We start from the raw sequence: 27,284 nt of genomic DNA, 5'->3' as shown, positions 1-27,284 counted from the left end.
ATCCGCGGCGATGACGTCACTTCCTCCATTCTTCTTTACTGCTGTTAACGAAAATTTGATATTACTATCAAACCCATTCAACTCCTGCATAAATAAATGTAAATTGTCCTGAGTTCCCATCCAAAAAAATATCACATCATCAATATACCTTTTCCATAATAAAACCCCCTCATATAAAGCAGACCGGTATACATACTTTTTTTCAAATTGGGTCCTATATAAACAGGCTATTGATCGGGCAGCTGCTGACCCCATAGCTACCCCCTTTATTTGAACATAAAAATGTTGTTCAAAACTAAAGTAGTTAACATTGAATTATGATATTTACTAGCTGTTTAATGAATGATACTTTATCTCTAGCTATACCTAACAAGTCCAAATAATAGCTGGCCACCTCAATGGCTGCTTGCTGTGGAATGTTCATATATAGCGCGGCCACATCAGCAGTCACCATCACTGTATCTTCTCCAATTTGACCCATATCCTCAATTAGCTGTAAAAAATGAGAGGAATCCTGGACATACGATTCAGCTTCAGATACATATTTCTTAAGAAAGCTGTCAATATATTTAGAAAGCGGCTCCATAATAGAACCGATACCAGCCACAATTGGTCTGCCCGGGGGGTTGCATAGTGATTTGTGTATCTTAGGAATAAAATAAATAAAAGGAGCAATGGGATATTCCTTGCTAAGATACCTAAATTCCTTTGGACTAGTCAGATTATTATTCCTTGCAGATATTAATATACCTTCCACTTTTACCCTTAATTCTTGTGTTGGATCGCTATCTAATTTTAAATAAAAGGTCTCATTTTCTAACTGATTTTCCGCCTCCTGTTTGTATCGTATATAATCTTGGAGAACTATGCCTCCCCCCTTGTCCGCTCTATGAATGATAATGGATTGGTCATCTTTCAATGAATTCAGAATATGAAGCTGTTGTTTAGACAAATTAAACTTGGTACGTGATAATTGTTGCTCCATCCTATGTAAGTCTGACATAACCAACTGTTCAAATGCAGCCAATGACACATCTGGAGGACCCGGAGGAATCCACTTAGATTTCAAATATAACGTATGTTCATCACCATCTTCAATCTGCTGATGTTCCATATTCTGAAAAAATGATCTCAATCACAGGGTACGAAAAAACCGATGCAAAGCTACACGGGTGTCAAATTTGTCATATCTATTGGTGGGAACAAATGACAATCCTTTAAGTAAAACTTGTTCCTCCTCAAAATTAACAAACGAGAGGACAAGTTAAACACCCCTTTGGGTTATTCCATGTCAAGTGATCAAGGGCTCCCTGCATGACCATCGCGGATTTTGATAAAACTTTATGCACAAAGTCCCACATGTATCAAACGAACTTTGGTAAAGTTTTAGTTTCGCCTGTGGAATATTCGTGGAGATATAGCCATTTGTTTGACCCCATACTGCAATGACATACAGTACGACAGTGACATTCTGACAACTTTGAGACACAATATCTCACGAGCTATGTTTCCAAAAAAACTGAAACTTAGCTACCCTGCACAACTTTTGGAGCTCTATTCAGTGCTACCAATAATAATTTTTGTCGAGCACTGAGTGAATGGCTGAATTACAGTAAACTTGGCCGAAAAAATTAGTGCTCCAAAAAAAGTCAAAGTTTGACATTACTTAGCTCCCACAATAATTGAGTAATAAATGCGAAATTTGGCGCATAATGTCTCAGTACAACGTTGTTTTCAAAAGTACAATTTCAACCTCCAAGCTCTTTCCATTAGTTTACAAATTAAGTGTAAAGTTGCTAATTTGTGTAAAAAGGCCAAAAATAGGGTATTTTCAGCCTGCTTTTACAGAAAAATACCTTTCAGAAACTCTTTCAAATCAGTCTCATTAGAAAGAGCATATTTCAAACCCCCTAGAAAAGTGGGCTTCATTTTTCAACGCAGGTTAACAATGCCTGAAAAAGGGGGACAAAGTTGGGAGATGTCACCATGGCAACGGCCTACGTTTCAAATTACAATTATGTCACTTTTCACACTGTTTTTCCCTGTTTATTTTTACTCAAGCTTTGGGTACAATTATAGTGTTCTTAATTAATGATTATTCCTAACTAGAAATTGAGGTGATAATTTTGTTGCATGTAGATCACAAATTACAACTTGTTTTCTTTTTCAGATCCACATTATTATTAATTCAGTTTAAAATGGATGCCAACGAATCGACTAATAATAATCCTTTTCTGCCAGACTGTGCCATTGGGCAAAAATTGTTGTCAAAGTGTCATGACGGCACATTTTATTCTAAAAAATGTGGGCTCATTTTTTTACATAATTTGTCAACCGATGAAAAATTGCTTATCACTCGGCGCTCTGAAGTTGAACTGATGGATAAAGACCAAATCTGCCTCCACCACAAAGCAAAGTATCTCGACAAATACGAATTAAAGCAAACATCGTGTTGTAATCCATTTGAAAAGAAAAATCACATTGTTCAAAGTGGATTGTTAAAAGTCTATCTTGCCATGTCTAATGATTTTAGAAAAGTGGCAAATATCAAGCCAGGTCAGAAACTTTGCAGTAGGTGCAAAGCCCAATATGTTTCAATGAGTGAAGCTACTGCAGCATCTTCATCTTCAGACGATTTTGATATCAGCATCTCCGATGCAGTTGATCAAAGCTTGACTGCTTTAGGAACCTCTCCATTGAAAATTCGAAGGTTAGCTAGTAGAGATAAAGCCGGCTATGTGATACGAAAATTGAACGTGTGCAGAATGTGATAGCCAAGAAGATTACATCTGCTGCTGGAGTTTCAGCTGAAGAAGTTGGGCCGTCTCGTCAGTCTGTAGAATGCAAGTTATGTGAAGATTACACTGACCTCATTGAAGAAATGAAAACGAAAATTGCAATATCCAACAGGTCAATGAAAGTTCAATTATTGACGATGGCCCCAAAAAGTTGGTCAATAAAGGAAACAGCAATGAAGTTTGGCGTTTCAGAGCGCATGGTCAGAACAGCCCAAAAAGTAAAGAAAGAGAAAGGCATTTGTTCTATACCTGATGCAAAAATTGGCAAGTCCCTTCCAAAAGAAATTGCAAATAGAGTTCAAGATTTTTACGAAGACGATGAATTCAGCAGAATATGTCCTGGCAAAAAAGATTGCATTTCAGTCCGCCTCAATGGTTTAAAAGTACAAAAGCAAAAGCGGCTGCTGTTGTGTAATTTAAAAGAGCTGTACGTGGCGTACTGTAACAAATACGGAACTGAAATTGGTTTTTCCAAATTCTGTGAGCTCAGGCCAAAGTGGTGTGTAACCGTTGGTGCATCAGGTGCACACTCCGTGTGTGTCTGCAGGACATCAAAATGTAAAGCTCATGCTACAAGGCGCCAATGTCAAAGAGAACTACAAAGTTCTTATGGAAAAAACTGTGCGACCTAAATGTCAATGACTGTATGCTACAACGATGTCAAAACTGCCCTGGTGAAGAAGCACTAACAGCATACCTGGAAGAAATATTCAAGGATTTAGATCCAGAAGAATCAATAGAATTTAAGCAATGGGTTCACGCTGACCATGAAACATTAGAAACAAGCGTACTAACCATGGACAACTTTATTGAAAGACTTGCAAGCAAGATTTGGAACTTGACAAGCCACCATTTCATTTCAAAACATCAAAGTGAATATTTGAAGATGTTGAAGACAGGCTTAAAAGAAACGGAAATGATCGTTTTGATGGATTTTGCTGAAAATTACTCATTTGTTATACAGGATGCCGCCCAAGGCTTTCACTGGGAAAATTCACAAGCTACGGTACATCCTTTTGTTGCATATTACCTCAATGAAGTGGGCACATTGCAAGTTGTAAACTGTTGCATTATTTCTGATCATATGCAACATGATACGATATCTGTACACGTGTTTATTCAAAAGTTGATCGAATTTTGGTAACTCAAACAAACATTACCAAAATATACTACTTCAGTGACGGCTCAGCTGCACAATATAAAAACTACAAGAACTTTGTGAATTTGTGCAATCACAGAAATGATTTCAACATTGAGGCTGAATGGAATTTTTTTGGAACTAGCCACGGAAAATCACCCTGCGATGGAGTTGGTGGAACAACTAAACGACTGGCTGCCCGGGCTAGCCTCCAAAGACCATCAACAGATCAAATATTGACGCCAAAGGATCTATTTAACTTTTGTGACCAAAATATACACAGAGTTAAATACATTTATGTTCCAAAAGAAGAAATTGAAGAAAGCAAAAAGTTTCAAGAAGAAAGATGGCATGAAAGCAGCACAGTAGCCGGTACCAGAGAGCACCAGCAATTTGTACCAGTCAATTCAAACTCGGTTCGTGTCAGCAAAGTTTCAAATGACACAATAAATTTTGTTGCCAAAATTTCTGATACTGCCATTCCAAATTTGAAAGTGTCCAAAATCTTTCCTGGTTGCTACTTTGCCTGTACTTACGATAATCAATGGTGGATAGGCAACGTTGTTGAAGTCTCAATTGAACAAAATGATGCATTGATAAAATTTATGCATCCTCACAGTCCAGCTCATTCGTTTTATTGGCCAGAAAGGCAAGACGTTTGTTGGGTTCCAGAGCAACACCTCATCTGCATGCTTTGTGCCCCTTCAGTTACATCATCCGGCCGCCAATATCAATTTCCAGAAACTGCATTGAAGAAAGTGGCTCAAAAATTTAACAGAATGTTATAAAGATTGCTGGCAGTTAAAATCAAAGTGGACTTCACTTCGGCTTGGGAACCATATAAGATACCCAATTTAGGCTTGGGAACCGAGGATAAGACACCCTAATCATTGGCTTTGGAACCAGAAAGATACCAACAAAAGGCTTTGGAACCTTCACAAAGAAACCAAATGCGAGGCTTGGGAACCTGGACGAAGTGGCCCACCCGTGGCTGGTATTGCACAGCTATCGGGCGTGACCCCTATGGCGATGGGGTTGCCAGTTCAAACTCTTGAACTGGTAGTGACAATGTCACCATGGACCAACGCAATAGAGTAGTAGTAATACTACGTCAATACAAAACTGTAACTTTGAAAATGACAGAACTATGTTGAAATAGAGGTTGTTGCCGTGGCAACGTCTCCCAACTTTGTCCCCCTTTTTCAGCCATTGTTAACCTGCGTTGAAAAATGAAGTCCACTTTTCTAGGGGGTTTGAAATATGCTCTTTCTAATGAGACTGATTTGAAAGAGTTTCTAAAAGGTATTTTTCTGTAAAAGCAGGCTGAAATTACCCTATTTTTGGCCTTTTTACACAAATTAGCAACTTTACACTTAATTTGTAAACTAATGGAAAGAGCTTGGAGGTTGAAATTGTACTTTTGAAAATAACGTTGTTGCCAAATTTCGCATTTATTACTCAATTATTGTGGGAGCTAAGTAATGTCAAACTTTGACTTTTTTTGGAGCACTAATTTTTTCGGCCAAGTTTACTGTAATTCGGGCATTCAATCAGTGCTCGGCAAAAATTGTTATTGGTAGCAATGAACAGAGCTCAAAAAGTTGTGCAGGGTAGCTAAATTTCAGTTTTTTTGGAAACACAGCTCGGGAGATATTGTGTCTCAAAGTTGTCAGAATGTCATTGTCGTACTGTATTTCATTGTGGTATGGGGTCAAACAAATGGCTGTATCTCCACAAATATTCCACAGGCGAAACTAAAACTTTACCAAAGTTCGTTTGAGACATGGTGGACTCTGCATCTGAAGTTTCATCAAAATCCGTGATGGTCATGCAGGGCACTTTCCAAGAATCTGATCACTTGACATGGAATGACCCCTTTATTTACTTGCGCATATTCATTTTCTTGGGTTTGGTTGCCCTGGTTTCTTTGGGATGTTGGATTGTTATATGGTGGTACAGACATCAATAGTGCCATGATGGTCTGATGGCAACTGGTGTTGTGTGTCTTTACACTAGAACACTAAGGTTGTGGGTCTGAGCACTATTTAAATTATTAATTAATTCTTATAAATTGCAGTAAAGTTTAAACCACAATGGGAAATATATTGAAATTCACACAAACCTTAAAGATATTAGAGTACACTATATACATAAGGGTGCATTGGGAAAACTGTGTTTTGGGAACAGCATAAAGTGTGGACATTGTACCTTGGAAAGTGTCAACGTATCGGAATCATGAAATTACAACATACTTGTTTAAAAAAATTCATCTAATTGGCCTGGTAGGGTACCAGGAGGTATCCAAGTAAAATAAACCTTGAAAGAGAAAGTGAAAGAAGATAGGAAAAAGGAAAAGAGACCATTCCATGTTTTGAGGTTTCCTTATATCACGCACCTACCAAGTCCGTTTTAATTACGATCTCTCTGATACATGGAGCAATCCATCTGGTGTGCCACAGGGATCACCATTATCCCCTTTGCTCTTCAATGTTTACATGTCCTCATTGGGTACGCAATTGTCCCAGCTGGGGATAAAACTATTTAGCTACGCTGATGACTTCACAATAATTATCCCATTCACTACCTCTGTCTCAGAAGTCACCCCCAAAGCAACTAAAATCAGTACTAAATCAGATGGAGCAATGGATGACTGAATTCAGACTAAAGCTAAATTCAGAGAAAACAAAATTTTTATAGCATCACCACACCCACTTGACACTAAAGCATCATTGTGCATCAATAACCTTAGTTATCCCATTCAACCCACTATAAAGATATTGGGAGTAACACTGGACCAGAGCCTGACCATGAAAGACCAGGTAGACTCCTTGATTAGAAAGATCTTTTTCACCCTCTGGAAGCTTTGGTCCATCAGCGCTTACTTCAATTCCTCATCATTTCGAATTCTGGTACAAACCCTTATACTGAGTCAACTCGATTACTGTAACATTGCCTACTTGGCACTCTGCCAGAAGAATATGCGGCGATTGCAAATGGTACAAAATGCAGCGGTTAGGCTACTTTGTGGACTGAAGAAGTTTGACCACGTGACACCTTTCTATCGATTGCTACACTGGCTACTGATGGAAGCATGTGTGAAATTCAAGTTTGGTTGTTTTTGCTTCAAGGTACTTTACGGCTTAGCCCCTAAATATATAACAGACCTTTTCTCTTTCACAACCACCAGATTTAGGAGAAGCTCACATCCGAACTTTGTTTCTCCACCGGCTAGAGGTTGTATATTTAAGTCATCACCAACATCTCTTCTCACATCAAGCAGCATTATGGGGCAAAGATCTAGAACAACTGCTCGTGCCTACTACTTATAGGGAATTCAGGAAACGCCTAAAAACACATCTGTTCCTGAAACACTTAGATAACCGACCTATACAATCTTAGTCCTCAACAAATGATCTCTAGAACTGTTAATCACTAATTTTGAACTTTGTTTATTCCACTCAACCTGTTAATTCTGTAATCATTGTAAACCACATAGAACTTCACGGTCCTGCGGTATATAAACTGTTGTTGTTATTATTATTACAGAGTGTGGCAACATTTGACAATATAAATGGAAACAATACTCATGCACTTAAATGTGCTCAAGAGGACATTCAGAAGATATACCTTTTTATGTTGTGCACACAACTATTATGTCATTGTGGACAGACTATAAACATGTACTGATTGTAATACCAAAATAACTTATGTTAGAAATGTGCACTGTACTGAATATAACTGGTAGGTTATATAAAGAGAGAACCTTTTTTCCTTTATATATAGAACCATGAAATCAAATACCATTGAGCACCATTTTACCAAGTATAAAGCTTTCTATTTTTTCTTTCTTCTAAACACCATCTTATAAGATAACCCATAAGTTATAATTGGACTGTGTGAGCTTAAATCATTGTGAGCATGGTTTTCATAAGAATCTTTCTTGCTTATGAGAAAATATTTTTGGAAAGGGGCATGAAAACATTTGGACTAGTAAAGGGGTGGCAAAACTCTGGAAATGGCCAATGTGTAATGTTTCCTGGGGTACCCCCATAAACTAAAACACAACACAGAGACCACATAGCACAAACAGACAAACATAGAGCTCCAGTAAGCTTTCTTCCATCGGTCAATTATTCAGGGCAAATTTTAATCTGTAAATAAACACACTATTAATCGAAAAGAATCATAGTCATAGTGGATATCTATTGGATTCTCAATATAAGGTTGCAGCGCTGGAAGTACTTCTTGGTGTGCATACATGAACAAATTAACTTTACAGATTAATAAAAAAGGCATAATAAAAATGATCTGGGATAGTCATGTCTGGATGCTAAGCTTCTGAAAGAGAAAGAGAAAAAACTTGTTAATTGGTTCTATTGCCATTACCAGGCTCTGTCACACAATCATAAGAGAATTCAAGCTTAAGAGAATGTTCTAATCTACAAAAATACAAGAGAAGTTTAGTTGAAGGTACAGTGGTTTACAGTGTTAGCTTTTGAGGTATTTTCAAGTGTCGCAGTACTAGGGCTAAGAGGAAAAAGAAACATTTCAAGGTCACTTTGATCTCAACTTTCTTTTACTATCTGCAAAACTTTTCTACATTATAAAGGTCACTTAGATCAATATTTTGCATACTATTTTCTTGTCCAGTCTACACCATATGTCTGCCACCTGGGTCCCACTGCAATCTGCAGAGTGGCCACACTTGTGGAGAAGTCAGTCCAGACTGGACATGTCCCTTCATGTGTCATAGAAATCTGTACTTTTAGGAAGGGCTGAGACAAGATTTCTTTTTGAGAGTAGGAGAGGCAGCTATACCTTGCTGCTTATCTGGAGGCAGATTTTTCTCCTTTTGGAAAGTCTTGAGTAACAAGGTACAAAACTCATGCTATGAGGATATGGCTTGGTTTTTCATTCCAATACTTCATGTTCTCACCATAAGATTTCAAAATGTCACAATCTAGCATGCGGATTTCACCATCTAAGTACTGAGGTGCTGATTTTTCCATTAAATGCCTATTTTCATGAGTGCTTAGATCAGAACGCCAGCTAGATTGTGCGTTTATGTACTGTGGTTTTGGATGCAGTGCTGGGGCCTGTTTATTGATAGACTTTAGATCTGTATAAAACAGGTCCAGCTGCAGCTACTAGGTGTGAAGCATAGGACTGATATTTCTGGACATTCATGGCTTTTATACCTAGATCCCTGGCAGAAGCAGGTCAACCTGCTGCCCAAGAACATAAGGCTCTTGCTATGGTAGGATGCATGCCCTGACAAATCTTCCTAAGGTCCTCTATCTATGTGGCAGTATAAGAGATCTTCTGGCAGTAGGCCTTTTGGATCTCTTTCATCAGCTAGCTTTAAACCCGCGAGTTAAAACCCTCTACTAAGCAGCCATTAACATTTTCTGGGCTAGATCTCATGCTTTCTAGGCTGACCAGAGCTGGGGATGTTAAGAGAGTACTGACGACACCTGGATGTGTGGATTCTTGGGAACCGTGAACCAAATGTGTCTTCTCCTCCCCTTTCTTGGCTGCTATTTCCATTGCTGCTATCTCCAGCTGCGCTCGTCATCCGGCGATGTTACTCCCTATACATGGGAGCAGGCGGCATCCCATGGGTAGCGGTGTCCACTGTGCTTGGCGGTTGCTTTGGAGGAAGTTGATTTCACGGCTGCAGAGCAGAGAGGCAGCGAGCAGGATGGTATGTGAAGTGATTTCACGGCTGCAGAACAGTTGGCAAAGACGTGAGCGACTGGTCTTCACCAATCACTTCTTTTGTGATCGGCCAGCCCAGTCGGAGTGCCTTATTTTTTGTTTGTGAATTGCTGCCTTCCCTACTTTTGGATGTTTTTCCCCTCATTTGTATGCGCGGATCAGAACCTGATCGGGAAGCAGGTTAGTGAATCGGGTCCGGGTTGCTAAGTGGTCGGGACTTGAATCTAGCCCTATGTCTCTGGCATCACAGAGCAGTCTTTCAATTCCCTCTGTTTCTCTATCATCTGATTTGAATTTTCTTTGAGTGGCTTGCAATGACTGAATAGGGTCTGATTAGATTCTATTGTTCTTGCAGACTAGAGTAGTTCATAGTTGAATTTGGTGTGAAGAGATGCTGGCCTATACCCTGTTCCACTGATACACCTTCTATTATGGTACACTAAAGTTCTGTTTAGCCCTGTTATCCACCCTGGCCGTCCTTTTGTACTCCATTGAATAGGTGCATTTAACACTTTTCTGAACAGATGGCTGAAGCAGTGCTGGCTCAAGTCCTTCAGAATCCAAGTTAGAAATCATTTTACTTTAAATCCATCAAAATAATAATTTCTTGGGTCAGGCTATAAATTTATTCCATGCTACATAGGGCTTACCAATGAGGATATTTTTACTGTTACCCTCATCTCTGAGGATGCGTGTCCTCTGTCTGGAGATCTGGGTATGTGGTTGGCACTTTAAATCCTTGACTTTAGAACCTGGGGATGATACCATGGTTTTGCGCTTTTTAAGTCCGCTGCCTTACCGGATCTCATTTCGGAGTCTCTGCATGAGCTCAATTTAGATATGCAGCCAGCTCCTTATACCTCCTTTCTCATGAGTGTAGTGAGGGTTCAATCTCTGCATTTCCCTGGCATCTGGACATTAATGTATTTCAGAGCAGTGGGATTCTCCTGAAGGGTTTCTCACAGTAGCAAGAATCATGTCATGGCTGTATCCTATGGCATAGGAGCATCGGCAACTAAAGTAGATAACTTGGTTGCACAGGTTCCTAAGGGAACCTCCCTTTCGAGCGAAGGTGGTGTGATAGTCAAGGATATGCAGGACTGCCTAGTGGAAGTTCTCAGGAGACTTTTTGAGGCAGTGGCAGGCTCTTGGTGTTTCTACAGGCCTTAGCTCAGATTTCATCTGACCGCTAGATTTTGGACATCATTCAGTCTGACTACATGCTGAAATTTGCCCAGCCTCTGATGGATTGGTTTGTGGACTCGTCCACAGGGCACCCAGAAAAGCAGTCTAAGTGCAAGCCACTGTGTGAAGGTTAATTGACATTCAGGCTATAGAACCTGTGCAGCCTGAAGACTTGGACTCAGGAAGATACTCCATATACTTTATCATATCACAGAAAGGCTCCGACGAGTAGAAACCCATTCTGAACCTTACTCACATAAATGCAGCGCTCAAAGTCCTGCACATTTGCATGAAGATAGTTCAGTTTATCATAGCGGCAGTGACCCCAGGAGAGTTCCTAGACTCTCTAGATCTGACAGGGGCCTACTTGCATATTCCTATTTTCCCAGACCACAGGACATTTCTCAGATTTCATAATTTGGCCTGGCCACTGCTTCTCACTCCTCACCAAAGTGATGGTTGTAGTAGCAGCTCACCTGTGCAAGATGGGATTGCTAGTGCATCCCTACCTAGACGACTGGCTGGTCAGGGCCCCCTCATTGTCTGAGGGTCAGTGCACAGTGGGTTCAGGTGATCTGGGTTGGATTGTAAATTACCAAAAGAGCAATTTGACACTGACTCAACCCCTGGAACCAGCTGGGAGTCGTGATGTGGTTGCTGGGTGCAACTATCTACCAGAGGCACGCAGACAGAAGCTGTGCCCTCAGATTTCTTGTCTCTTGGGCAAGTCAGCCCCTTCGACGTGGGTCCTGGGCTCCTTGGTGGCCATAATAAATGTGGTGCTTTCACTCTGGTCTCCTACTCCTCGTTTGGGGAGCTCTTTGCAACCATTATCCAGTTCAGGGGCTTTGGATGCCCTTTCAGAAGAATTGGTCGATTAACAGACTAGAGCTACGTGCCCTTCAGTTGGCTCTGCTGAGACTACAAAGTCTCTAGAAGGTAAAGCAGCAGTGTCATATGTCATTCGCCAGGGAGGCACCGAGTGCATCTTTGTCTGGAAGCCCACATGCTTTTCCACTGGGTGGAACATCATCTCCAGGCACTGTCGGCAGCTGACGTCGCGATAGTGGACAATGTTCAAGCAAACTTCCTCCACACAGACCTTGGATCCGGGTGAGTGGACACTGTCAACAGCAGCATTTCAGGCCATTGTTCAGGCTGAGGCTGTCCCCAATTCGACTTCATAGAGGCTGCGAAGAACAAGAAAGCAGACAAGTTCTTCAGTCGAAGGTTTGACCCTAGAAGCAAGGGTCTAGATGCTCTTGTCCAGCCTTGGCCTTAGGGTATCCTGTTGTACATCTTTCCTCCCTGGCCCATGATAGGCCGAGTCCATCAACAGATTGCAACCCATCAGGGAAAGGTCATTTTGGTGTCTCCGGATGGGTCTTGCAGGCTGTGGTACGCAGATATAATGTGTCTTCGCACAGGCCACAGCCTCCGGTTGCATGTGCATCTAGACATCCTTGTGCAGGGTCCAGTACGCATGGAGGATCCAGATCACTTTGCTCTTTCAGCATGGCTCTTGAGCGCAAAGCATTAGAATGCAAAGAGTATGCCAAAGTGGTCTTTCTCACCCTTCTCAAATCTAAGAAGAAAACTAGTGTCTGCCTACGCTAAAGCGCAGAAGACTTTTCAGCATTGGTGCATCTAGGAGCGTGTGGAGCCGTTTTCAGCTCCAGTTTCTGTGGTGTTAGCTTGTCTCCAAGCAGACCTTGATAAGGGCCTCACTGTGGCTTCTTTTCAGGTCCAAGTCAAAGGGCTTTCTTATTTCTGATCTTCAGCTTCCTTCCTAGCAACCGGAACTGGTCTTTCAGTATTTCCCTGCTGTAATTCCTGTTGCTCATGTCAGTTGTTCCAACGTGGATCACCACCGCCTTATCTCCTCCTTCTGCACTGTCTGATCCTGTTGATGTGGCTCACTATATCCTCCACCTTGGCTCCTGGTATACAGGTTACCAGTCGATCTTGTCTTCCTCCTGCTATGTGGCTGTTGACTTGTTGGATGATGAAGTCTCCCACAACGATTGCTTTCTTCTCTATCTTCTCTTGTCTCTCTAGCCGCAGGACCATGTCCTTGGTGCACTTCATCTTTCCTCCTCCAGGCATTTTCCTGCCCTGGACTCGTCTTCCTGTGGGTTCCCCCCCTCCCCCCCCCCCCCCCCCCCCCCCCCCCGCTGTTTTCAGATCCTGCTGCTGTGTCTTCTAGTCCTTTCTTGTGATAGTCTTCCAGTTGGTCCTCACTCTCTGTGGATATATCTTGGCAGTTCCTCTGTTGTTCCACGGCCTCTCCGTATGCCTCCTCGATGAACTTCTCTAACTCCCTGACTTCTTTTTTGATGTTCCTCTCTTCAGTGATGTTCTCCACCTCCCTGACTTTTTCAATGTTCCTCTCTTTCATGAAGTTTTCAGCCTCTCTTATCTCCTCAACTGCTCGAAGTGCTTCTAGTTCTAGCACTCTGCTCTCCAGTAGCTTGATTTGCTTCTTCAGGCCCTCCAGTATCGAGTGCATACATAAGACTGCTTTCCAGAGGTGAGGTAGTCATACATATGACAAATGGTGCAGAAGACTGGGTAGCTCATCATCCTGCTTCTATCTGCTGCTTCCATTGCTGTCCGCTTGCTGGTCTGTTGTCTGAAGTGGCTTCTCCTTGTTTCCCAGTCTTATGTGCTTCTTATTCTTCCCTATATGCTTTCTCCCACTGCGTATAGCATCCTTGGTGCTGTTATTGTGTAGTCCCTCTCCTAATTATATACCTACTTCCCCTGCTTCTGTTGTGTATGTCCTCTGCGTCTGCTGTGTTTGCCCTCCGACTGCTGTGTTTATTTATTTATCTGCAGTTTCTGTCTGTCCTGTTGCCCTTTGTGGTACTTGCCTGTGTAGGTATCGTTCCCTGGTGTTTCTTCAGTGTAGTGACTTGTCCCTTCTTAAGGCCCTTCGCTAAGGCGAGCGCCTTTAACGCTCGCCTTCATGCGGCAAATGCCTGAGCGCTGTTGGCCCCTCCCTTTTAAGGGGGAGCTCCGGTGGATGACGTCGGGGGGTGAGCGGAGCTACCTCTCGCCACTGCCCCTTGCTCTCTCCTGCCTTCTCCTGCCTTCTCATACTCCCCTCGTCTCTCTTCTCCTGTTCGCCTTCTCCTTCTCCTTTTCTCTCCTCTCCTGCCTCATGCTCGCCTGCCCAAGTCTGTAGCTGAGCGCTGCTGGCCCCTCCCCTTTTAAGGGGGAGATCCGGTGGATGACAGGATTGGGCGAAGCTACCTCTCGCCACTGCCCCTTGCTTTCTCCTGCCTTCTGCTCCTTCGTCCCCTCTTCTCTCCTCTCCTGTTCGCCTTCTCCTCCTTTTCTCTCCCCTCCTGCTCGCCTGCCCAAGTCTATTTTGTGATTACAATATGTCAGATTCAAAATGTGTATCCTGTAAAAGCTTGAGTTGGACAGCAAGCATGAACTAGGACCTAAGGAAAGAGGAAGTGTCTCTTTTTTTAATTTATTTTGTTTAAAGAGCTCGCATGGGGTTGGAGAGGTTGTAACCCTATACTTCTATTAAGACAAAGTATCTTAATAAAAAATTTGGCCTGCAACTTAGCCTGTGTTTTAGATTTCAGCCCCTTATGTGATTGAGTTTGACAACCCTGCTCTATATGTTTGTGCTGATTTGTATGACTAAGCGAGATGCGCCCGCTTCCAAGGTCACGATTTCTAGATAGATCCATAAGGTCATTTTGTCGGCCTGCTTTATCTGTGGGAGACTCTCCTGTTTCCATTAAGGCGCATTTGACAAGGAGGTTACTTAGTCGTGGACAGAACTAGGGCAGTCTCTTCAGCTAAGATTTGTAGAGCCGTGACTTGGTCCACTCTACACAAATTTGCAAAGTTTTACAGGGTAGACGTTGTTGCATGAGTGGACTCTGCTTTTTGTTCCTCTGTTACAGGCTGGCACAGTCTGCCCACCCTAGTTATCTGGGACTGCTTTTGTACATCCCACTTGTACAGAATGACACACCTATTGGACTGGAAAAAGATTGTTCTTACTTTTATATCATCTTTTCCAATAATGTCATTTTGGAACGCCACCCTATCCTTCCTGCATTTGCCTACTGTCTCATTCTGTTTGTTCTTCTCCACGTATGCATCATGGATGCCAGTAAGCCCTTTGGGCCCTGAAGAATTCTGTTATGTTGTTAGTGTCCTCATAACAAATCTTTACATACGTAACCTGATTGCCCCAGCACTGAGCGCAGCTCATTGGCTACCTGTCAATAATGTGTATTCAAGGGCCACAACATGATACCAACCTATATGGCTTCCAAACTGCTTTGGGGGAGGGGTGTGCTGGGGGGGAGACAGAAGGGGCCATGGAGAGATAGGGATAGGGAAAGGGGGCTGCTTGGGGGGGGAGGTGTGCTGGGGACAGATAGTTTTGCTCTGGGGGGAAGACAGAAGGGGCCATGGAGAGGGAAAGGGGGCTGCTTTGGTGGAGGGGTGTGCTGGGGGGAGACAGAAGAGGCCATGGAGAGATAGGAGTATGAGTATGAGTATACTCCAAACCGGCAACGTCACTCACAAGAAGAAAAACTATGCATACCTTCAGGATGCTCCCTCTGCCTTGAGAACGCCCAGAAAAGATCCTACTCGCACTACCTATCACACCTCTGAAATCAACTACCACCTCACATCAGATCACTAGAAGGACTACTGAACTTCAGAAAGGTAATAAAAACTCACCTCTTCCTCTAACCTTATATAAAATATATAAAAGTCTAATTATCACTGACTATGCAACAAAATCAACCATCACTGATACTACCATGCCCTGCCATACACTCCATACCATGTAATACCTAACACATTATCATCATGTGCTGTTATGTACTACTAGTCTTTAGGTGAAATCTGTTTTTATTAAGCAACAAACCACAACGGGTACAAACAGCAAGCAAAGTCATACGTAAAAAACAGGGCTCCCCTCCCCAAGAGGACTGGACTCTTATGTCCTCTCAGGTTACAAAACACCCCACCCCCCTATGCCCCTCCAAAAGCAGTCCCCTCCCAACACCCCCCCCAACACCCCAAACCCCCCCACCCCCCAGCTCAGACAGGTGAAAGGGAATACAACTGCAGTCTATTCAAGATACGACTACGAACCCGGGGAGACAAACTATCCAAATAAGGAGTCCAAACATGAACAAAGTCTCCGCTCCGTCGACGGGAGGAAGAAGCCAGCGCGGCCTCCCATTCCAGAAGAGCATGTAATTTATTCCTCCAGTACCAGAAGGAGGGAGGGACATCCGCCAGCCAGAAATTCAATATACACTTTTTCCCCAAAATATAACATTTGCTCAAAAACAGTTTTTCCGCAGAGGTATACACAGAAAACAAAGAAAAATGAGCGAACAGCATATGGAATGCAGAGACAGGAACAGAAACCTGTAGGAGACCCTGAAGAAAGGAAGCCAGAGCCCCCCAAAAGCTTTGAATACACTCACACTCCCAGAGACCATGAAAATAAGAGTTCACCTCCGCATGACAGGTGAGACAGTATTGGGTATCAACACATCCCATATGGTAGGCCCGGCTCTGGGAGGCATACGCTCTCAACAAGGTCCTGAAGTGGCACTCTCGAAGCTCCGCACTATACACCAAAAGAGGAATACGGCGAACTGCCCGAAGCAACAAACCCTCCCCGAGCTCCCGCCCCAAATCCCTCTGCCAAGCCCTCAGCACCAAGGTAAAATCCCTCAGAGGCCCAAGAGCCCCAAGCTGTTTATGATATAAGGAGACTGAGATCCCCGAGACAGAGTCCTCCCCCCCTCCAAAAAGGCGCGAAAACTAATCCCAAAATCCAAAGAAAGAGAACTCCACGGAAGGGACTGTACATAATGCCGGAGTTGACAATGAGCAAAGATAAGACCCGAAGAAGGCAAACCACAACGCAACAACTCATCGCAAGAGAGCAATGTCCCATCATCCCGCATCATATGAAAAAGAAACTCAAACCCGTGAGCTCGCCAGCGCCCGAAGACAGAGGGAAGGAGCCCTGGAAGAAAGGAAAGATTACCGGTCAGAGGCAACAGCACACTAACATGAGGATCCTGCCGCCATAAAGGCAGCACCCGTCGCCACACTTCCCAAAGGGGGCGAAACAAAACACTACGGCGACAGAAAACCGGCAAAGCCGCCAACCGAGAATGCAATAGAGAGAGGAGATGAGAAGGATAAAAATAATCTCGCTCCAAGAAAACATCAGTATAAAGGGCAGTACCCATGACCCAGTCCCTTACGTGGCGTAAAAGACACACCTGATTATAAAGAGCAATATCCGGCACCCCAAAACCGCCCCGGCCCCAGGAGCCCACCAGAAACTGCCACCGCAACTTAGGTCTCCGACCTCCCCAAAAGAACCGGGACAACAAGGAGGAGAGAGCCCGGATATCCTTACGCAAGAGAAACAAAGGTAAAGTCTGTAAAACATAAAGCCACTTAGGGAATAAAACCATCCGAAAAAGTTGCACCCTCCCCATCAAAGAAAGAGGCAGATTACGCCAGGCGGCCAACACGGAACCCGTAGTGGAGAGCAAACGAGCGACGTTCAACCGGTAAAGCTCCCGAACATCCATAGACAGCTGAACGCCCAAATAGCGAAAGGAGGAATCCGCCCAGTGCAAGGGAAAGGCCCCCCTCCAAGAACGCCGCAGATTTTCATCAGAGGCCAACGCCTCCGATTTCTTTAAATTTAAGTTGAACCCGGAAAAATCCCCATACTCCCGAACACTCTCCAAGAGAGTAGATAACGAATGCTGCGGGTCAGTCAGAAAGACCAAAAGATCATCGGCGAAGGCCGCAATCTTAAAATGAGAGGCCCCCAGATAAAGACCACTAATATCTACATTGGATTGCAGCTCCCTGATCAAGGGATCCAAGGAAAGCACGAACAACAAAGGCGACAGGGGACAGCCCTGACGGGTCCCCCTATTGATGGAAAAGGGCTCCGACAAGCCCCCATTCACCGAGATCCTCGCCACCGGATCACTATAAAGCGCAAAAAGGGCCAAAACCATATGCCCGCAGCGTAGCAAAGAGGAACCCCCACCGCACCCGGTCAAAAGCCTTTTCGGCATCAAAACTTACAAGTAAAGCGGGGGTGCCATCCACTCCAGACTTCTCCAGGGCCATCAAGATACGACGAAGGTTCTTAGATACCGGCCGAGCACTCACAAAACCTACCTGCTGGTCCGACACCAAGGAAGGCAGCACACGGGCCAAGCGATTCGCCAACACCTTAGCCATCAATTTTGTCTCAAAGTTCAGCAGGGAAATGGGTCTATAGGAGTCCGGCAGAGTGGGGTCCCTACCCGGCTTAGGAAGAACAATGATCTCAGCTGAGTTCAAGTAACGGGGCAAAAACCCCTTAGCCACATTCAAATTAAAGATTTCAGACAACAACGGAGCGACCTCATCCACCAACAACTTATAAAATTCACCACGGTAACCATCGGGTCCCGGAGCCTTGCCCAATGGGCTAGCACGAATCACCCACGCCACTTCCTCCGCCCCCACCGGGCGCTCCAACAACGCCGCATCAGCAGGAGAGAGATGGGGCAAATCCAAGCTGTCCAAATAGACCTCCCCAGCAAGATCATCCGGGCCCGGCGAAGCATACAAGTCAGCGAAAAAGTCCCGCAAAATACGACTAAGATCCTCAGTCTTATGGTGAAGCGTGCCCCGTGCATCGCGCAAAGCCGTGACCCCCGCAGACCCACGAGAGGAGCGAGCTAAACGCGCCAACATCCTGCTACTCTTATTGGCAAACCGGAAAAGCTGAAAATGATAATGGTCCCGGGATCTCTGAGCCCCCCTATGCAGAAGTTCATTCAAGGCCTGTTGCACCTCCAAAAGCTGCGTCTTAAGCGCCAAAGTGGCGGCGCGAGCAAAACGGCGCCGCAAAATCCGAACCCTATGCTCCCAGGCCAGAATCTCTCGATGACGCGCTCTAGCCTCAAAGGCAACAAACGACATGATTTCCCCACGCAACACGGCCTTCGCAGCCTCCCAATAGAGGATGGGATCCTCCCGATGCTGCAGATTTGTGGTTTGAAAATCCCTCCATTTAGCCAACAAAAAGTCGTGAAAGCGGGTATTACGGTATAAATGACAGGGGAACCGCCAAGAAACACCTCCCCTCCGAGGCGCACCCCAAAGCCAACGCAAGCCCACCCATGCATGATCCGAGATCTCAATCGGACCCAAGATGGCCTCCCGAAACATAGGAAGGAGATCCCTGGAAAGGAGAATAAGATCAATGCGTGAAAGCGTCCCATGTGCGCGAGACAGATGAGAATAATCCCGCTCCACCGGGTGAAGAACCCTCCAAACATCCAATAAGTTCAAAGAGGAAGCAAGCAGGCCAGCCCCAGTACAGGCCCTCAAGGACTCTCGTCCCACCGAAGAAGAACGATCCAGCCGTGGATCAGGGACCTCGTTGAAGTCACCCCCGAGAATCAAAGGAATATCCCCAAACTGCAACAAAAGGTTACGCAACTTCTGAAAAAATTTGGCAGAGGGATTGTTAGGAGCATACAGATTACATAGCAATAAGGGTTTATTGTTGAGAGAGACCGAAGCAATAAGGTACCGACCTTCAGGATCCCGAAGCACTTTGCGAGTTTGGAGGTGAAGGCCTTTGCGAAAAAGTATCACCACCCCACCCTTCCCCCCCAGAGCCGGAGCCTCCAAGTGTGTACCCACCCACCAAGAACAGAGCTTAGCATGCTCCACAGAGGACAACCGGGTCTCCTGGAGAAAAGCAATAGAGGCCCTCCTACGATTCAAGGCTTGCAAAATTTTATACCGTTTAATCGGTGAGTGTATCCCCCCCACATTCCAAGATATCAAATTAGGTTCCAGAAAAGACTAGAAAAAGAACCAATAGCAGATACAAAATATCCCATCTGAAAAGGCCAGAGGAGCAACCCAGCCACCACCCCTCTAACCACACACACAAAAAACACCGCCAATCCCCCACCTGTCGAACACAAAAGAATCCCCGTCCCCCCCGATCCCCCCACCCCCTCCCCCTGATCCCCCCCATCCGCCCCCCACCCCCTCCCGTATCCCACACCAAACCATATACCGCACCCCAATTGGTGCCACTTCCAGAAAGCAGGCACGCCCACTGCAGGCCCCCCACAGAACACCTCAGCCCCCAGACACACCCCATAACTGGCAAGCCAAGCTCCACCCCAAGAAAAACAGAGCCAGAGAACAGGATCCCCAGACCAAAAATACCTCCACCCGCACCCCAGGCATCCAACAAGCAAACAGAACACCCACCAGCCCCCCTACAGACGATCAGACTGAACTCACCGCAACCACACCGCAAGACCCGACCCAAACCTGTCCTGCACGCAAAAGAACATACCCCCCACAAACCACTGCCACTCCAACCCCCACCCACATGCACCAGGACACCAAACACACAACCCCCCCCCCCACACACACACACACACGCACACAGCAAAGAAAAACAAACTCATAATGCAGAAACCCCAACAAGTGAAAAACAGTGGGCAACATGGGGGAAATCAGCAAAAGCCCCCACATCCATGGAGGAAGGCCCTCGAAGGAGACAGTGCAGCACTTCTGAAGCCCAGGACCACAACATCCCACTCCCAGCAGGGACAACGCTCCCAACGAAGCTCAGCGGAAGATCACGGCGCCACCTCCGGGAACTGCTCCTCCACAAACCGCTGAGCCGCCTCTGGAGTGTCAAAATGGTGCGGCCTGCCGGAGCGCAACACCCGCAACCGTGCAGGGTATTGAAGAGAGAAAGGAATATTGCGCCGGGCAAGACTGGAACAAAGGGGAGAAAACTTCCGTCGAGCCTGCGAAACCTCCGCTGAGTAATCCTGGAAACAGAGGACCGATTTGTTGTTGTAGAGCAGCTTCTTCCCCTGGCGCAGCGCCCGCAGGACCGCAATCTTGTGGCGATAGTTGAGCAGGCGGCAGATAACCACCCGCGGACGCTCCACTCCATCCCGCCGGGACCCTAGACGATGCGCCCGCTCAACATAGATGGGACCCAATTGTTGCGGAAGGGCCAAAGACTCCAGCAGCCAGCTCTGCAGAAAGTCCCCCAAATCAGCGTCCCCCAGAGACTCAGGCAAGCCCACGAACCTCAGGTTATTCCGGCGGGACCTGTTCTCCAGGTCCTCCACCTTGGCCCGGAGCGCCGCCAGAGAAGTAGAGTGGTCCACCTGCTCCTGCGAGATCCGCTGCACCGCATCCTCCGCAGAACTGACCCTCTGCTGCGTCTCCCGAACCTCCGAGGTCAGGGCTGCAAACCTCTGGTCCAATGTGTCCAGCTTGTCGAGGATACGCTGCAGTTTAGCTCCCAGCGTGCCCTCCAGCGCGGCCTGCACCTCAGCAGTGACCTCCGCGACCCACAAAGAGCTGGGGGTTTCAGGCGATTCCGGCGATGCCGATGCCACATGCGCCGCCATCTTGGAATCGGGTTGCTTTCGGCGCTGACGGTCCGTGGCTCCCTGACGCGCGGCCATCCCCCCGTCAGCCACGAGATCACAGCAGGAACGCCCGACCGCACTCCCCTGCACGCCGACACCGGAAACTGAGATCTTCAATGCAGATTATCGATCGAGTCTGCAGCGGGCGCGCCGGAGCCACGAGCCCGTCCTGCTCACAGCCCCATGCTTCCGCCGGAAGTCCTATGTACTACTAGTCTTTAAGCCTGTTACATTAACGGGTGCTAGAATAGATGTGTCTGTCTGTCTGTGTTTCTTTATCTCTTTCTTCTTGGCTGCTGTCTGTGTCCTTCTGTCTCCTCCCCCCCCCCCTCGAGCAAAGCTGTTTGCCCTAAGCACACCCCTCCCCCCAAAGTAACCCCCTTTCCCTCTCCCTGACTCTCCATGGCCCTTTTTGTCTTCCCCCCCCAGAGCAAAGCTGTCTGTTCCCAACACACCTCCCCCCCCAAAGCAGCCCCCTTTCCTATCTCTCCATGGCCTCTTCTGTCTCCCCCAGCACACCCCTCCCCCAAAGCAGCCCCCTTTCCCTCTCCATGGCCCCTTCTGTCTTCCCGCCAGAGCAAAACTATCTGTCCCCAGCACACCTCCCCCCCCCCAAGCAGCCCCCTTTCCCTATCTCTCCATGGCCCCTTCTGTCTCCCCCCCAGCACACCCCTCCCCCAAAGCAGCCCCCTTTCCCTCTCCCTGTCTCTCCATGGCCCCTTCTGTCTGTCCCCAGCACACCTCCCCCCTCAAAGCAGCCCCCTTTCCCTCTCCCTATCTCTCCATGGCCCCTTCTGTCTTCTCCCCAGAGCAAAACTGTCTGTCCCCAGAGCTCCTCCCCCCAAAGCAGCACCCTTTCCCTATCTCTCCATGGCCCCTTCTGTCTCCTCCCCAGCACACCCCTCCCCCAAAGCAGCCCCCTTTCCCTCTCCCTGTCTCTCCATGGCCCTTTCTGTCTTCCCCCCAGAGCAAAGCTGTCTGTTCCCAAAACACCTCCCACCCAAAGCAGCCCCCTTTCCCTCTCCCTCTGGCCCCCTGTATTGATCCCCCTGCTTACCCTCCCTCCATCCCGGTGTCTTCTGGCCTGCTCCTCTTCAAAGCAGGCCGCGATTGTGGTGGCCGGCCCCAGCGAACCTCGCAGGCCGCTCCCCAACCCGGAAGCACACTCCCCCCGACGCGATCCCATGTGTCAGAGGGAACGTGCCACCGAGGCCGGAAAGCGGCCCGCGAGGCCCGCCAAAGCCGGCCACGATTGCAGGCTGCCCCGAAGAGGAGGATCAGTGGCGGCAGCAGCGGTGAGCGAGGGCAGGAGGTGTGTTCCAGCTTGCTTCGGGTTGGTGAGGTGAGGGCGGGAGGTGTGTTCAAGCTTGCTTTGGGTTGGTGAGTGAGGACGGGAGGAGGGGAGTGGCCAGAGTGATCCCTGCCTCCGCGTTCTAAAATGGAACGCGGCCACGGATCAGAAATCACAGCGGCAGGGATCACGAAGTTTCAAGAGCGCATGCGCGCTCTAGGGTTTTATTATATAGGATCTTGCAATGCCATGTACTGTCATGCACTGTCATTGCCGATACTTCGACTGCCGATAATTTACTAGACATTTCATGCTATACCACACCTATCATATATTATCATTTACAGGTATATCTTGTACTGCCATGCCATACACTGTCATATTCCTGCCATGCTCCATGTACTGTCATGCATCCTAAAATGCCCTGCTCTGTTATATACTGTCTTACCATGCTTCATACTGTCAGGAACTAAAATGTACTGTCAAGCTCCTATTAGTTACTGTAATGTCATACCAAACTCATAACATCATCACCCCATGCTGTATGAGATCTTGTCCTGTCATATCCTATTAAGTATTGCCATGCTTTTTGACTTTTAAACTCTCCTATGCGTTCCAGTTATGTCTTATATGTAGTCTTGCAGCTCATTCTGAGCTCTTTCGAGAGGATGGGATATAAATCTAAATAAATAAAGTACTTCCTGAACTCATTTGATGCTTCTGTTAGCTGTTGTTCATTGGTCAAGTGTTATTATGTTTGAGCAGAACAGTTTATTTGTTTGGGAAGTTTCCCATTTTTCCTTCACATATTTGGTTGGAGCTATTGCATGCTTGGGTACTAACTGCAGGTGGCAGCAGAGCTCCTGGTGAAATAGGAGGGTCACCGAGAAATCTGGAGTGGATTCCTTCTGCATATGGCTCGCAGCCATAGGGAGATACCCGCCTGTCCAGAATGACACGCCTATCTACTGGAAAAGATATTATCAAGGTAAGGACATTATCTTTTTTTCTTTCTTTCTTATACCATGGTGCTGTAGCTTAAACTCCACATGTGGTGTCAATAATGTTTGTTTTATATGTTTTTGCATAATGTATAAAACTTCATGAAATTTTTAATTAAATCATCTATACTAACTTATAGCTGATTCTAAATCTGCAGATAGTCTAGCATGTTTTTAATCCATTTGACTAGATAAGTCTGCATGTTTTCCTAACTAATTGTTGTGCCATTACAGGAAATGATGTTGGCAGAAGTTCATATGGTGCTATTCAAGTGCAGCAGGTATTTGATTATGCCTACCTTGTTCTTAGCCATGCAGTATCACCACTTGCAAGATCATATCCAAACAGAGATTATGAGAGGTAATATAAAATTAGCTATTAATCTTTAAATTTTTTTTAAAGCATATTTTTCAATTGCAGATATGGCAGCTGATGGACAATTTATTCATAGTTAATATCCATTCTGCAGTATGTGTCCCTAGGAGGAAGCCATAGGCATCTTGTTTCAGTGATACTGTCTTAAGGGACAGCGGAACAACTTTTTGTTTGGGGGTACCCAATCTCCTCCCCCACCCTCCGGCATCCAATATTTCTCTCCCCTTCTCCTAACCCAGGATGTCTAGAATTTCTCTCCTTCCTTACTGCCCTCCCTGGTCTCCAATATCTCTATCCCTCCTTCCCCACTCTGATCTGTGGCACTTTTTGAGGCAGTAGCTGCAGACCGGCGGTTGAAGAACACAGGTCTAAATAATTGTGGAGATTAAGATCTTTAGGCCTCGTCACCTTCATTTAGCCAGGTTTCTACTATACAGAGGACGTCTAAAGAATTGTGGAGAATAAGATCTTTAAGGACATGATGTTTATCCCAGGACAAGCAGGCAGCATATTCTTAACTGATAGATGACGGCACTGACGAAGCCCCGGTTCGGACAATTTTAGAGTGATTGCACTCTAAGAACTTAGAAAGTTCTAGTTAGGCCGCACCGCGCATGCACGAGTGCCTTCCCGCCCGACGGAGGCGCGCGGAACTTTTTCTTGCCTTCCCGCTCGCGTGTTTTTTTCTTAGGAGTTCTATCCTTTGGTTTCTCTTCTTTGTTTCTTTCTCAAAAATTTTTTTAAAAAATATATATATATATTCTCTTTTTCTTTTTTCCGTCTCGCCCCGGCGGGGCCTGTTGCCATAATCGAAGCCTCCGCCTTCAATTTAGCGGAGGCCGTTTTCACTTTCATGCCCCCACAGCCGGGATTTAAGAAGTGTCAACAGTGTGCACGCCCTATCTCCTTAACCGACCCACACAATTGGTGTCTCCAGTGCCTGGGTCCGGATCATAGGGCTTCATCTTGCACCCGTTGCGCTTCCCTTAAAAAGCGCACCTTAAAGAACCGGCAGATTCAGCAAAAACTGCTTTTCGGTGCCGACATGACTGATCTCTCGACATCCACCCCGGCGTCGGCAGACCCTTCTAAACTGACACTGACTTCCTCGACACCGAATGACATTCTTCCTGTGTCGCAACCTCCAGGTAAGCCAGCTAAGAAGCCTTCCTCATCCCTGGAGAGGCCTCCGGTCGCTGTGGCAGAGAGTCCAGCCCTGCCAACCTCGAGGCGCCCTCGTAAACGCTCCGCCCCTATCGAGGTGAGTGCATCATCATCGGTCTCCTCATCCTCTGGGCGTCGAGCAGCACCGCAGGTACCGCAGAAAAAGAAACTGATACCGGTGCCTTCTTTGGATGACCGTATTACGGCCATCCTCCAGGTCCAACTCAAAGAGCAATTGCAGCACCTTCTTCCTGCTCTGTTGGCACCGAACCTTCCAGTCCCAGTCCGGTCTGAGCTTCCGGTACCAGTTCGGTCTGAGCTTTCGGTTCCGGCCGCAGAGCAACCTCTATTGTCGGCTTCCACTCTGTCGGTACCGGTTCATTCTGCCTCTTCGATCTCCATGCCTGTCTTATCAGCAGAAACGAGAGGCCTGCACCGTGCCCTTCAAACGACCTCTGAACAGCTGCAGCTTTCTGACCACTCCCGGCACCGGCCACTTATTACTTTTCCGGGCACTGCTTCTCTGCAAAACTTTACATACTAAACCTTCGACACCGGGCTCATGGGGTCGGGGTTCTCAAGTACAGGATCCTGATCTGTGGGACGACTCCGAAGAGCCTTTGGTGTCCGATGAAGAGGCTTCTTCGGCTGAAGAAGATCCCTCTCTGCGGGACCCTTCTACTAAACCTGATCAATTCTCCTTTACACACTTTTTGAAGGAGATGTGTGAATCCCTCTCTATTCCTTTGGAGGCTGAATCCAAAAAGTCTAAGGCATTCCTTGAGGCTTTAGACTTTGCTCAACCTCCTAAGGAATTTCTCAAATTGCCCCTCCATGACGTTTTGAGAGAAACTTTTTATAAAAACCTGGAGACACCTTTAACCATCCCCGGTGCTCCTCGCAAATTAGACACTTTGTACAAAGTTATTCCCATTCCCGGCTTTGACAAGCCCCAACTCCCGCATGAATCTTTGCTGGTAGAGTCCACTCTAAAAAAGACTGTGGGCACTAGTGTCTATGCTTCTGTCCCTCCTGGCAGAGAGGGTAAGGCCATGGATAAGTTTGGCAAGCGTTTATATCAGAATGCTATGCTAGCCAATCGCTCAGGTAACTACGCATTTCATTTCTCTTTTTACCTGAAGCACCTCATCCAGCAACTATCTTCTTTTGAAAAATATCTCCCTGACCGGAAGCTCCCATTATTTCACCAATATACTACCAGTTTATTGCAGCTTCGGAAGTTCATGGTCCATTCTATTTACGGCACCTTTAAACTGACCTCGAGGGCTACTGCGATGGCGGTTGCTATGCGGCGTTTAGCTTGGTTTAGGGTCTCCAAACTCGATGTCAACCACCAGGACCGCCTTGCCAATGCTCCTTGCCTAGGTGATGTGTTATTTGGTGACTCTCTGGATACAACCACACAAAAGCTGTCTGCACATGAGACCAGGTGGGACACTTTGCTCAAAAACAAAAAGAAGTCTCCCCCTGCTCGACCTTTTCACCAGCAATCATCTTATCAATGCCGCTATTCTGCTCGTCCCCTGCCACCTGCTTCTCAGCAACCTCGACGGCCATGTCAGCAACACCAGCAGCCTCGTTCTCAACAGCAGCAACCAGTGAAACCTTCTGTCCAACCTAAGTCTACTCAACCCTTTTGACTTCCTTCTCCAGGGCTTAGCCAGTCTTCCACCATCTTCCCCTCTGCCTCAGCCCATAGGAGGACGTCTTCCCATTTTCCTCAGCCGTTGGGAGCTCATCACTTCAGACCAGTGGGTTCTAAACATCATTCGCCACGGTTATTCTCTCAATTTTCAGACTCTTCCTTCCCACAGTCCTCCAAAAGAGTCTTCTTTGAACACATCTCAGTCCTCCCTACTCCTTCGGGAGGTCCAATCCCTTCTTCTTCTGAATGCCATCGAGGAAGTTCCTGTAGATCAGAGGGGGCAGGGATTTTACTCCCGATATTTTCTGGTCCCCAAAAAAACCGGAGATCTAAGACCCATCTTAGATCTCAGGGGTCTCAACAAATGTTTGGTCAAGGAGAAGTTAAAAATGCTCTCTCTTGCCACACTTTATCCTTTTCTCACTCAGAACGA

General features: G+C 46.2%; 1 protein-coding gene across 3 annotated transcripts in view; it reads left to right on the top strand.

Annotated features, from left to right (window-relative positions):
* Nucleotides 1–27,284, top strand: part of TENT4A (terminal nucleotidyltransferase 4A) — a 547,459-nt gene that overhangs the window by 300,384 nt on the left and 219,791 nt on the right. For all 3 annotated transcript variants that reach the window (XM_033929742.1, XM_033929743.1, XM_033929741.1), the window contains one exon: nucleotides 23,880–24,006. In XM_033929742.1, the coding sequence (XP_033785633.1) occupies nucleotides 23,880–24,006 (127 nt within the window). The remainder of the gene's footprint in view (nucleotides 1–23,879; nucleotides 24,007–27,284) is intronic.

Source organism: Geotrypetes seraphini, chromosome 2, assembly GCF_902459505.1.
Source record: "Geotrypetes seraphini chromosome 2, aGeoSer1.1, whole genome shotgun sequence".
Taxonomy (NCBI): Eukaryota; Metazoa; Chordata; class Amphibia; order Gymnophiona; family Dermophiidae; genus Geotrypetes; species Geotrypetes seraphini.
The sequence above is the reverse complement of the archived record's forward strand: the minus strand, read 5'-3'. Positions and strand labels throughout refer to the sequence as shown.